We start from the raw sequence: 12727 nt of genomic DNA, 5'->3' as shown, positions 1-12727 counted from the left end.
ACGTATAAAGGGATTACCAAAAGGAAAAGAGAGAGAGAGGGGAAAGGAAGAAATATTGAAAGTGATAATGAATGAGAACTTCCCAAAATTAATGACAGAAACCACAGGTTCAGGAATCTCAAACAACACCAGAAATCTACATGTGATTATCAAGCTGTAGAAGTGGTGATCCTTTTGTAATATATAGAAATATCGAGTCACTATGCTGTACACCTGGAAAAAACATAGCGTTGGGCTTCCCTGGTGGCTCAGTGGTAAAGAATCCGCCTGTCAATGCAGGAGACATGGGTTCAATCCCTGAGTTGGGAAGATCCCACATGCTGTGGAGCAACTAAGCCCCTGCACCACAACTACTGGGCCTGTGCTCTAGAGCCTGAGAGGCACAACTACTGGAGCATGTGTGTCCTGGAGCCCGTGGAGCCCGCGCTCCACAAGAAAAGTCACCGCAACGAGAAGCCCGCACATCACAACCAGAGCAGCCCCGACTCCACACAACTAGAGAAAAGACCACACAGCAACGAAGACCCAGCACAGCCAAAAATAAACACATCAATAATTTTTTTTTATGTCATGTTGTAGGTCAATATACTTTAGTGAATAAATACACAAGTGAATGAATAAATACACAAGTGAATGAATGAAGTACCATACTATGTTACTATAAATGATAAAATAGGATGTATTTTCAGACTCTATTTTTGAAACATGTAATCTCCTTTATAACTTTAAACATACATATCAGCTGAACACCATGGTACTTTAAATGCTTGCTATTTAGTTTAAAAATGTCCAAGTATTTCTTAATATCTAGTAAACTTAAGTTATGAACCTGTAAGGAAATGGCATGTGCCAATGACATTACAATTAAAGTCTTTCATTATCAAATTAAAAGAAAAAAACTGCAGAAGATCACCAACAAATTCCCCAAACAGGCCAGAGGTGGGTGGGCAAAAGACTTTATATGTAGGAAAACATAGATAAGAATTACACAGACTTCTCTTTAGAAACCATGCAAGCAAAAAGAAAGTGGAATGAAATATTTAAAGTGTTGAAAGTTAAAAAAAAAAAAAAAAAAAAACCACCACTAACTTGGAATGGTGGTTTTGATAAAGTAATCCTTCAGAAAGTGAAAGTGTTAGTCGCTCAGTCTTATCCAACTCTTGAGACCCCATGGACTGTAGCCCACCAGGCTCCTCTGTTCATGGAATTCTCCAGGCAAGAATACTGGAGTGGGTTGCCATTCCCTTCTCCAGGGGATCTTCCCAACCCAGGGATGGAACCTGGGTCTCCTGCATTACAGGCAGATTCTTTACCAACTGAGCCATCAGGGAAGCTCTCAATCCTTCAGAAGTAGAGGAGAAATAAAGATTTTTCTCAGATAGGCAAAATACCACCAATAGGCCGTCTTTGTAGGAAAGAAGTTCTCCAAGAGAGAACAAAAATGATTTAAGTCATGCGGAGAGGGCAGAGGTCTAGGGAGTTCTCACCACCATGAGTAACTACTCCTGGTCATCAGGAGGGTGCAGAGGGGTGGGCAGAACATGGGGACAGTATGCTTGGCACCCAGGTGACACACTTGAATGTCTTTTGGGGCCCCTGTGCTCAATTTTGAGGACAGGGAGATGTGTGCAGCAGCCAGAGCCTGAAACTGGGGGCTCAGACTCCTCAGGGATGAGGAACTGGCTCCTCCCATTAGGCAACTCACCAGGTCACAGAGGTGCTGAGGGTGAGGGGAGTCGAGACTGGGTCATCAGGGAGAGTAATGACCACTGCTTGTGGCCTCGAGATCAGCCACTGTGATAGGGGCTGTAGTTCCTCCCTCCAGATTTCCTTTTGTAAGTTTCCCTCAGGAAGCGAGATCTAAGTGGTGGGAGGTGTGAGGCCCTGCCCACACCTCCCTCAGGCCTGTCCCTCAGAACTGAATTCATCCCCAAGGAGCTAGGAGTCTTGACAGCTAAGAGTTTGCAACTGACTTCTCTCTCCCAGGGACTGATTGCCCTTGGTTGAGGACATCCACCTTGCTCGAGGTCATACCGCCTTTCCTAGGGACAGCTCAGGTCCAGTGACTGTCAATCAATGACAAGTTTTCAAGGCTCAACTTCCTTGTTGCAATTTGGATCATCTGCAGAGTCATCTTTGCTCCAGAGTTCCTCGGGAGACCTTTGTTATAACCACATCATAGCTCAATTTCTCCCTCTGCTGGGTCTTAGTTTCTTTTCCCCTCACCCAAGTGATCCAGAGAACACACTAAAATAAACTCTTCCCTGGTGGCTCAGATGGTAAAGAATCCGCCTGCAGTGCGGGAGATGTGGGTTTGATCCCTGGGTGGGGAAGACCCTCTGAAGGAGGACATAGCAGCCCACTCCAGTATTCTTGCCTGGAGAATCCCCATGGACAGAGGATCCTGGCAGACTACAGTCCATTGGGTAGCAAAGAGTTGGACATGACTGGGCATCTAAGCACACACAAACCTCAGAGTCGGCTTCCTGTGGAAACCAACCTGCAACAATTTAAAGAGTTGGACCAATCCCATCCTCAATCTTCTCATCTTAAACACAACTAGGATGCCTTTAGGGGAAAAAAATCCCTTTACTGTCCTCTGCCCATCCAGGGCATTAGCTTTCATGACAGCAATACAAACTTGATACTCTCATATTTTCATCCTTGGCCCAAATGGTCTGCTTTTCATCTGTTACATTCAACTTTTGAAAGCAAGGACTTATCAATGAGCTGCCTACATAATTTCTTTAAAAAAAATTTTTTTTTATTTGGTATGAGGCAAAGTCTTAGTTCCAGCTCATGGGATCTTTAGATGGGGCATGTGGGATCTAGTTCCTGACCAGGGATTGAACCCCTGCTCCCTGCATTGGGAGCACAGTCTTAGCCACTGGACCACAGGGAAGTCCCACCCATAGTGTTTAAACAAATATCAGGGCACTCTGAGACCTAAGCCAGTTAATACATAAAATTATCTATTATAAAGGATAAGAGTACTTTTACCACCAAGGAAGTCCCCCTACACAGTCTCTTTGGTATACTTCCTGCTTCTTTCCTGGGATCATTTGTAATAACCCAGTGAAAACTACTTTCTTAGTTCTTCCCAACATTTATAGCTGTGTTTGCTGCTGCTACTGCTGCTGCTGCTAAGTTACTTCAGTCGTGTCCAACTCTGTGCAACCCCATAGACGGCTGCCCACCAGGCTCCCCCGTCCCTGGGATTCTCCAGGCAAGAATACTGGAGTGGGTTGCCATTTCCTTCTCCAATGCATGAAGGTGAAAAGAGAAAGTGAAGTCGCTCAGTCATGTCTGGCTCTTAGCGATCCCATGGACTTCAGCCTACCAGGCTCCTCTGTCCATGGGATTTTCCAGGCAAGAGTACTGGAGTGGGGTGCCATTGCCTTCTCCATAGCTGTGTTTACTCATCTGCAAAAAGGTGTTTATAAATTTTCGTTGAATTGGGTTCTGTTTGTATAAAGACTGGGATATGTCTGACCCAGCCAGACATGTATGACTTCTCTTAAAATTCAAATGTTGGGATTTCCTTGGTGATCCCATGGGTAAGACTCCACACTTCCAATGCAGGGGGCCTGGGTTCTATCCCTGCTCAGGGAACTAGATCTCACATGCTGCAGTGTGAGACCCAGTGCAGCCAAAATAAGTAAATATTTTAAAAATTCAAATGTCAATGTAGTTGTCTCCCTATCTCAACTTTACCCTCCATCCCCCAGAATATGAGCCTATTGAGAAGCAAGACTAATAATAGTCCATTGAGAGGTTCTTCCTTAGCAGTGAATGGGGCTCAGAAATATTCAGAAATAAGGAGCCCCCTTCCTGTGTGTGCTTCCCTCATGGCTCAGATGGTAAAGAATCTGCCTGCAATACAGGAGACCCAGGTTCGATTCCTGAGTTGGGAGGATCCCCTGAAGACGGGAATGGCTACCCACTCCAGTATTCTTGCCTGGAGAATTCCATGGACAGAGGAGCCTGGCGGGCTACAGTCCATGGGGTCGCAAAGAGTCAGACACAACACAGTGACTACGACTACTACTATTCCTACTTCCTGTGTGTGGGATGGACTGTGTCCTTAAGCCGACCCTTGAAGTCCTAGGCTACAGCCTCCACAGTTAACCCCATGGTGTTCGAGCAGCCTGATTACTGGGCTTCAGCCCCAGTTCCTGGTTTTCACTGCTATCCTCTGCTGGGCCGGGAGCCAAGACTGAACCCAGTCCAGCTGGCTGAAACTCTGACCCTTTCTCCTAGTTTCTGCCAACTTTGTTTCTGGTTTTTCTACCTTGATCCATATGTACTTCTTTGGGCCAAGACTCTGGTCAGCGGGATGCCAGGAACTCTTATTTCCCAGAATGCCACAATCCTCCCCTTACCCTCAGACCAGGCCCCTCCCACTGATGCTTGACCCAAGCTGAACCTGAATCCCCTCCAACTGCACCTGAATCCACACGAAGACCTTGAACCTGAACTGTTAGCATCTGCAGTCTGGGTGAGTTTCCCTGCCCTGTGCCAGCTACCTCAGCAAAATCCTTTCTCACAGTAAATGCCCACATACCCATCACTTCAGCCAGTCCTGCTGCTCTGACAAATTAGTCCCTGTTAATGAGAATTAAACCCAGAGTAGTAGTTTTCCTGATTACATTAACAGCCCTCTGAAGGGTAAAATTGCTGGCAAAGCATGTGAAAATTTTTCCAGAATTTCAGCATTTATTTTAATGGGACTTTGTATGAAGGTTTAATTTAGGTTGTCACCAAAATATCCTGCTTGTTTTGGTAGTTTCATTGCCTATTATCAAAACATTTGTCCTCTATCTCAGCAGATTATAGTATTTTCCCATGGTTATATTATTTAACTTCTAACTTCATATTTGCAGATGTTCAAAAGGGTAGGTATCTTACTTCAAAACAAGAAAGGTTTAATTTATAACAGAGGACAAGTAGTATTAATGCAAACACAAGTCACAATGAATAGTTTCTTGGGATCATAACATAAATACTTATATGCCAGACTTTAGGGAATCAATTATATACCACAAGAGAGGAGATTAAGTATCAGGAAACAAGACGTTCTAAGAATTAGAAGGTAGGCAGTGGCTTCTAATAAAGCGGTAATGAAATGACTAAGGTTATAGTATAGTTGGTCTAATAACTGAAACACTATCTTTTCAAAGACAGATTAGTTCAACGTGTATTATAGTTTTTTTAACTACTTCCTAAGCTCAGATCTTACATTTGCAAACATTTACACAAAGTCATTAGTTAGCTTAATCTCTTAAGCAATCATACTTTGCTTGGGCCAATAGTAAATTTTCTTTTTATTCTGTAGCCCAAGAATACGTCGTGGCCCTGGATAATCCATAGTAGGTAAGGTACACACAAATCAAGAGTCTATGCCTGTGATGAAGCCAGAGGATAATTTAAGTTGCACCATTTACCACCAGCCAAAGACACGTGTATCTTTTGGAACAATACCTTTTCTGAGCCCATAAGTGGCTGCACTGTTTTCCTTCAAACCAGTCAGTTAAGTGAGAATCAATGGCTGGATGGCCTGTTGGTGACTTCACCTCATCTTGTGAGAACGACTTGAATGTAAGCAATAATACAGGAAGAAAGATAATTTAAGAATACCAAAGAAACAACAAGGGAACCACAATGCTAATTGTCTCAAGAAGCCACCTCACCTTCAGTTTAAAGGGTGTCCACCAGTGCAAGGCAAATGGTACCTGAAGAGAAGTTTCAGGACCCTTGATTCAACCCAGGTCCGCTCTTGGGAATGAAAACCAAAACTCAACGCTAAAAGCATTTGAAAATTCTATAATTGAGCTAGAGATTTGGAAATAGAACTATCTAGACAAACTGGGGTTAAGAGGAGAGATGGCTGGAGGTTTCACAAATCGAGAAGCAGGGAAGCCAGCCAATTACTCAATTTCCCTACACATGCTTTCGGGAGGGAAATCAATAGAGGTTGGTCTTTTTCATGATGCGAAGAAACTCATCCTCGTTCACTTCGCCGTCTCCATCTCGGTCAGCTTCGTCAATCATTTCCTGGAGCTCTTCATCCGTGAGGTTTTCTCCCAACTCTTTGGCCACACGCTTTAGGTTTTTGAAAGAGATTTTCCCGGTCTCGTCATCATCAAAGAGCCTGAACGCCTTCAGGATTTCTTCCTTGGTGTCTTTCTCAGCCATCTTCTGAGTCATCACGGCCAAGAAGTCGTTGAAGCTGATCTTCCCCGTGCCTTCTTTGTCCACGTCGGCGATCATCCTCTTCATCTCCTCCTTCCTGGGTTCAAAGCCCAGCGCCCTCATGGCCACTTTGAGCTCCTTCACGTCGATGGTGCCGCTGCCGTCGGCATCGAAGAGGTCGAACGCTTCGCGAACTTCTTGCTTTTGCTCTTCAGTGAGTTCGGGCTTAGGCCCCACCTTTCTTTTCTGGCTGGTGGAGGCCACGGTGGGCTTCCTGTAGCTGGAAGCCATCCTGCGGCGACGGCGGCGGTTGGTCCTTAACGCTTGTGTTCACCGCGCTGGCGCTCGGGCACTCCTGCCAGGAACACGGGCTCAGGGCCTCGGCTCAAGCCTTCCCAACTGCGTTCCTTGTGGTACCCAGGGGACCCTGCTCGCTAAGCCCACCCCATCTGCCAGAGCTGACATACGTTACAGTCGCAGTTCCCTCGGTTATTACCCACTTTCCTCGAGCTAAGACCCGAGCCGGCAAGAACTGCCTGTAACCACGTGGTCTCCTCAAACGTGCTGGCAGTTGCTCTTTCCAGGCCATTTGTCAGCATTCACAGGACTAGGTTTGTAGGCTTATTTGTAGGTTTTTCCCTCTTTCCTTTTCCATACAAATTAAAAAACAAACAAAATACACCAAAACAAACAAACAAAAAGCCACCCACTTGGTCTGAGGGTACATTTAGGATACTCAGGATTGAGTTTGATCCCTTGGCATAAAATGTGCGGGAAGAAAGAGAATATTAAAAGTCACACTGCAAATTCAAGTCGATGTAAATGGAAAACAGATAAGATGGAAAAAGTTATGTAGAAAATTTGTAGGACTTTGTCTACTGACATTACACTCAACAATAATAAAAACATCACTAGCTTATTTGGCATATGCTGAAATATGAAATGCAATATCCGAATAGAAGACTTACTTTCAGTGTTTCAATTCTAAGGGCTCGGTATAATTGCGCTTGAATAACAATCATTATTCTATTCAGGAGGCTTTGATTTGGAGAGAGGGGAGCAGCAAGCCTGCTTTCTGGTATTTTTTTTTTAAAGAAACTCTGGCAGCATATTACTCTCACTGTTGTCATCCAGTCGAGGCTGTGCTGAAACCCACACTCTGCTCGGGCACTGGACACAGGAGGAGGTCATGCAGAGTGTGTTGGGCCTCAACATTGCCTCCTGAGAACAAAGGGTGAGAGGAAAATGGATGCTTTGCAGGTGAAAAGAAAGAGCAAATTCATCAAGTAAGCCCATAAGGGAACTGTGTTTAAAACCGTTCTGTAGGCCTAGGACTCAGTCATTTTTGTCTGATCCAAGTCTGGACATCTTCAGGGTTTCTCCATCACATAAATTTAAAAATGAGTGTTTCTTTCTAAATAATTAGAAACAGTTCAAATAAACTATTACTGCTTTTGGTGGTTAAAAAAAGAATTGCTCTGTATGTCTTTAAATAGTTAAAAAAACAGAAAACAGACAATTTTAGCATTCTTTTTATTTTAAAAAAATCCCTCAGTTTATCACTATTTGATCAGTGATAAGAAAGGGCACTTTCAAGTGTTTTAATTGAAGAGTTTTTGTATCTTCAGCATCTAGAACAGTGCTTGACATATATTAAGTAGAGCAATAAATATTGCTGAGTTAAATGAATGGCATTAATGTTGGGCTTAAAGTATTTCTTTTTTTAAAAAAAATACTTCTGAATTGTCAAAATGAAACAAACAAAAAACCGCAAAGATTAAATTATGCTAACAGAGTTTTACAAATTGTTTTTTAAATTACTGATCAGATATTGTTTTACATGACATGTTTAACTAGCCAGATCTCACTACCTGCCCCAGTTGATATGTGACATGATGGACAGAGGGCCTGGGTACAGGGTTTCTAAAAGTCAAGGCAAAATACCTGGGATGTTCCTCCCAATATCCCCACCTCCAGCAGATGTTGTCACAGGTGGCGTCAACTCAAAATAGACTTTGGCAGGGGTAGACACTGCCACTGCTCATCCTCCAACCCAGAAAATCCTCCTATTTTCTTTACCAGGTCCGAAAGCCCGGGATCTTATCCCAAACCTTATTATTTCTGTGACCTTGAGAAAGCCACTTAACCTCCCAGCCTCAGCTGAGACATCCGCAAAATAGGCATAATTATAGAGCTTCCTACTAGGCGCCTGCGAGTGTTGAAGGAACTACGCCATGGACAGTTACTATAGGGAGCTATCCAGGGGCCATCCTGGGCTGGGTGACTATTAGTTGAATGTGAATTCCTCCAAGACCTTGTGCATTTCTTTTGACACCCACTCTTCTGCCCAAATTCAAGCCAAGCTATGATGTGTTGGGAAAAACTGAGGGATAGAAGCTGCTTTATATAGAGCTACATTTGGGCCAAGCTGAGCTCAAAGCAAAACAGTTGTCATAGTTTCCAGATGTGTGGGATCAGCGGTCACAACCAAAGGCCACCAAGAGTTCCCTTCGCAGAAAACAGCGTGCTTGGCCAAAGTCAGCTCTTGGTGGGGAGTTACTTTATGTTCGTTGTCAGCAATCTGGTTTTAAAAAAGAAGGGAAAAAAATAAAAATAAAAAAGAAGGGAACCTTACACTCAGTGTGTGCCTAGCACTGGGCTTCCTCGTCTCATCTGTTGTCTTATTAAATCCTTGAAATCATTTCTCATTTTGCAGAGGAAAAAAAAAGAGGCCTGGGAGGACTTGTCACATATCCAGTGGTGCAATGATGGCTGTGGGATTTAAACTTTGGCTGGTCTGAGTCTGATGCTGAGGCTTCGTTCACCAAACCATGCTGCTTTCTCCAAAAGTTGAAGTCATTACCAAAATGCAGGATCACTGGGAAGTTATATGATACTGAGTTTCTGCCCTAAGTCAAACAACGATTTAGCATCTTGCCTAGAAAGGTTAACAGGAGTTTGTGGGATCTCAGACAGGGTCCCTTTCCGCGTTGAGTCACTGAAAGAAAGAGCAATACGTCTGGAGTTTACCTCTGTTCTTCAATTCTGCTTCACCTTGTCCCCTTTGGGCACAAGTTAGTGGGAAGCAGTTTGGGCAAAGTGTTTTTGGTTGGCATTAGTCAGAGTCTATATAATGCTTGTGAAAATCAGCTTCAGTGTTTTAAAGTCACTTTTCAAAGTCAAAGAAGACCGACCTAAAGTGAATGAGATATTCTGAAAATCAATGGTTAGGAGTGGTTTTGTTCTCTGCTCTCAGCATTTTTTGTACCACCGTGTCCTAGGTATTATGCTCAGTTGTTGATTATTTAAGACGGGGAGAGGAGGCAAGGTGGTTGTTTAGATCTGGTCATGGAAGATTAGAAGCTAGAAGGTGGGGGGAAAGAGCTGCTGGAATTCCACAGCAGGGTCTGGAGTCAGTTGACAGCAAGAGAAAGGACCCACGCAGCTTGCTTATTCTAATTATTTGGTTTTCCATCTGACTTGCATGGCATGAATAAGGTGAGGCACAGGAGCCTTTTAAAATTTAAGTTGTGCTCAGCAAAGTCAGCAAATTCCAGGTGCCACCCAAGGCAGAAAATATGCATAATAAAATTGCTTTATTGCTGCCTATTTACTTTCCAACAAATGCAGAACAGAAAGAATGCCAATGCTTGATGAGTCTACATAAGCAGGATAACTGTGTGTGTAGGGGGGTGGCCCCCAAACCAACAATAACAGAACGAAACTATTTATTCGTGACTACATGGGGCTATTTACGAGAAAGACTCAGCAGCAAGTTTTACAATCCCGGTGGTCTCAGAGTGGGAATACAAAGTCCAGTCCAGTGACTCAACCCAGGCCTTTTTGGCAAGCCCAGGAACAGACTTAAAGTGTCCAGCCAAGGGCTACATAATTTCTCATTCCACGAACCCCAGAAATAAAGAACTACTCTCAGATACAAAAGCAGACTGTGTTTTAGAAAAGAATTTACCAGAATCTCACACTGCTTCTCAAACTTTCACCCGGATACTCCTAATAACAAAGGAAATCTAAAACACTCCCATGGGATCTAGGGGAACATTTGAAAGAAGCCTACACCAAGAATGAAATATCTTTATAATCCTGTGTTTGGTCTTTTTAAAAAGTAAATTTTGCTTTCTGTTTCATTGCACACTTGCTGGTTTTAGTATAGTTTTAAATGACTGATCATTGAGCAAATTTGATTCCTTTCAAGAAAAAATGTTTATTTGGTGACTTTAAGTATACCTCCAGGGATTAGAATATGGGCTTCTCAGGTGGCTCAGTGGTAAAGAATCCACCTGCCAATGCAGGAGATGCAAGAGACTCAGGTTCAATCTCTGGGTTGGAAAGATCCCTTGGAGAAGGAAATGGCTACCCACTCCAGTAGTCTTGTTAGGGGAAGCACACTGATTGAAACCACCCTGGCCAGGCACCATAGTAACCATTTGCATGAGTTGTTTTATGACAGGGGATCCTGAAAAGGAATACGGAACTAATAAGCCACCACCAACCGGAAGAGTTCGGGAAAGATCGAAAGGAGACACCACGTGTCCGTCCACTTCCCAGAATCCCTCTCGCTAGCATCCATCTTGGCTGAGCGATGCGTGCATGCGCCACCAGGAAAGACTCTGAATTAGAATGATTGGCCAAAGACCACCCGGAAACTAATCCCATCACCATAAAACCCGAGTCTGTGAGCCACGCAGCAGAGCAGTTCTCCTGGGTTCTCTTACCCTACTGCTCTCCACCCAGGTGCCCTTTCCCAATAAAATCTCTTGCTTTGTCAGCACGTGTGTCTCCTCGGACAAGTCATTTCCAAGTGTTAGACGAGAGCCCAGTTTTGGGCCCTGAAAGGGGTCCCCCTTCCTGCAATAGTCTTGCCTGGGAAATTCAATGGACAGAAGAGCCTGGTGGGCTACAAGTCATGGGGTCATAAAGATTTGGACATGACTGAGCAGTCACACACATCATAGGGACTAGAATAACCTTGTATGTTTTAGCAAACTCAGATCTATTGTGGAGTTTGTGGTGAAAAACGTAAAGATGGCCAATGTTCCCTACTCTTCCCAGCCAAGACCTGCTCCACTTATACATCATTTGGATTTGGGTGTTGAAGAAGGAAGGAAAAATGTGAGGAGGAGAAGAAGGAAGATCAATGAATCTCCAATTGAAGTTCCAAAATGTGGAACTTGTGGGCTAAAATGAATTGCATCCATTGAAAGAATGGCTGCCTTCTCTTCCCAGAGGCCACATTAGCCCTACTCAGACACTGTTCTGATGGTAACAAGCCGAGAAAGACACAATCTGTGTTGACATAAACAACGCAGAACCTCAAAAGGTTTATGATCCAGCAGTTGACCACCCTGTAAGGAGTCTCTGGAGGGCTCCCCCAAGTCCAGGCACACAACAGAAAATGCAGAACCAAGAGGAATGAGAGTGGCTTAGCCGGATTTTTAAAATATCTCATAGACTAAGCTATTAGTTTCTTCTTTGATCCACCTTCTTTCATTATCCAAGGCCCCTGAGACTTCAGCGTCAAAAGCTGACTCTTGTGTTAACTAAGGAGAATTTTCTGCTTACCAGGCAGGGAAAGGTCAAAAGCCCACGGGGGTTTGAGTGACACAGAATGAGCCAAGTGGCCTGCATGGTTAAGGATGTATTTAGGGATTAGCAGTGACCTGGGGAGTTCGTACCCTTTTAAAAGACCTTGAAAGTAAAAAATAAAAAAACAACACCCAAAACAAAATAACCGCGCAGGCCCAAGAAAACGGGTCTTGTGAAAAGCAAATCAGGCCGAACCTGGTGTTTGTCCAGGCCTCATATCAATCACTGGAGTTCAACTAGTAAGGACACTTCTCAGAGAAAAGGACAGACAGAGGGAAAATTGAAATCTGGCCTCAAGCCTGTTCATGCCTAGCTGCTTTAGCACAGTATCAGTTCAGTTCAGTCACTCAGTCGTGTCCGACTCTTTGCGACCCCATGAATCACAGCACGCCAGGCCTCCCTGTCCATCACCAGCTCCTGGAGTTCACTCAGACTCATGTCCATCGAGTCAGTGATGCCATCCTGCCATCTCATCCTCTGTCATCCTTTTCTCCTCCTGCCCCCAATCCCTCCCCGTATCAGAGTCTTTTCCAATGAGTCAACTCTTCACATGAGGTGGCCAAAGTACTGGAGTTTCAGCTTTAGCATCATTCCTTCCAAAGAAATCCCAGGGCTGATCTCCTTCAGAATGGACTGGTTGGATCTCCTTGCAGTCCAAGGGACTCTCAAGAGTCTTCTCCAACACCACAGTTCAAAAGCATCAATTCTTTGGTGCTCAGCTTTCTTCACAGTCCAACTCTCACATCCATACATGACTACTGGAAAAACCATAGCCTTGACTAGATGGACCTTTGTTGGCAAAGTAATGTCTCTGCTTTTCAATATGCTATCTAGGTTGGTCATAACTTTTCTTCCAAGAAGTAAGCGTCTTTTAATTTCATGGCTGCAATCACCATCTGCAGTGATTTTGGAGCCCAGAAAAATAAAGTCT

The 12727-nt window shown here is 44.0% G+C and overlaps 1 protein-coding gene across 2 annotated transcripts; it reads right to left on the bottom strand.

Annotated features, from left to right (window-relative positions):
* Positions 1 to 5809: 5809 nt before the first annotated feature.
* Positions 5810 to 12234, bottom strand: CETN1 (centrin 1). Of its 2 annotated transcripts, XM_027526152.1 has the most exons (2): positions 12193 to 12234; positions 5932 to 6438 (listed from the first exon to the last, which is right to left on the bottom strand). In XM_027526152.1, exons 1-2 carry the CDS (start codon positions 12232 to 12234, stop codon positions 5965 to 5967), a joined length of 516 nt encoding a protein of 171 aa, XP_027381953.1. In that variant the 3' UTR covers positions 5932 to 5964. The 2 variants fall into 2 exon arrangements, with proteins under 2 accessions (XP_027381952.1, XP_027381953.1); XM_027526151.1 differs by lacking the exon at positions 12193 to 12234 and having other exon boundaries at positions 5810 to 6772.
* Positions 12235 to 12727: the final 493 nt, after the last annotated feature.

Source organism: Bos indicus x Bos taurus, chromosome 24, assembly GCF_003369695.1.
Source record: "Bos indicus x Bos taurus breed Angus x Brahman F1 hybrid chromosome 24, Bos_hybrid_MaternalHap_v2.0, whole genome shotgun sequence".
NCBI lineage: Eukaryota > Metazoa > Chordata > Mammalia > Artiodactyla > Bovidae > Bos > Bos indicus x Bos taurus.
Note: the sequence above shows the minus strand (reverse complement) of the source record. Positions and strands in the feature narration are given on the sequence as shown.

Bases quoted from the DNA above. Each gene is read 5' to 3' on its own strand.
- CETN1 (XM_027526151.1), bottom strand. From the start codon at position 6,483: ATGGCTTCCAGCTACAGGAAGCCCACCGTGGCCTCCACCAGCCAGAAA.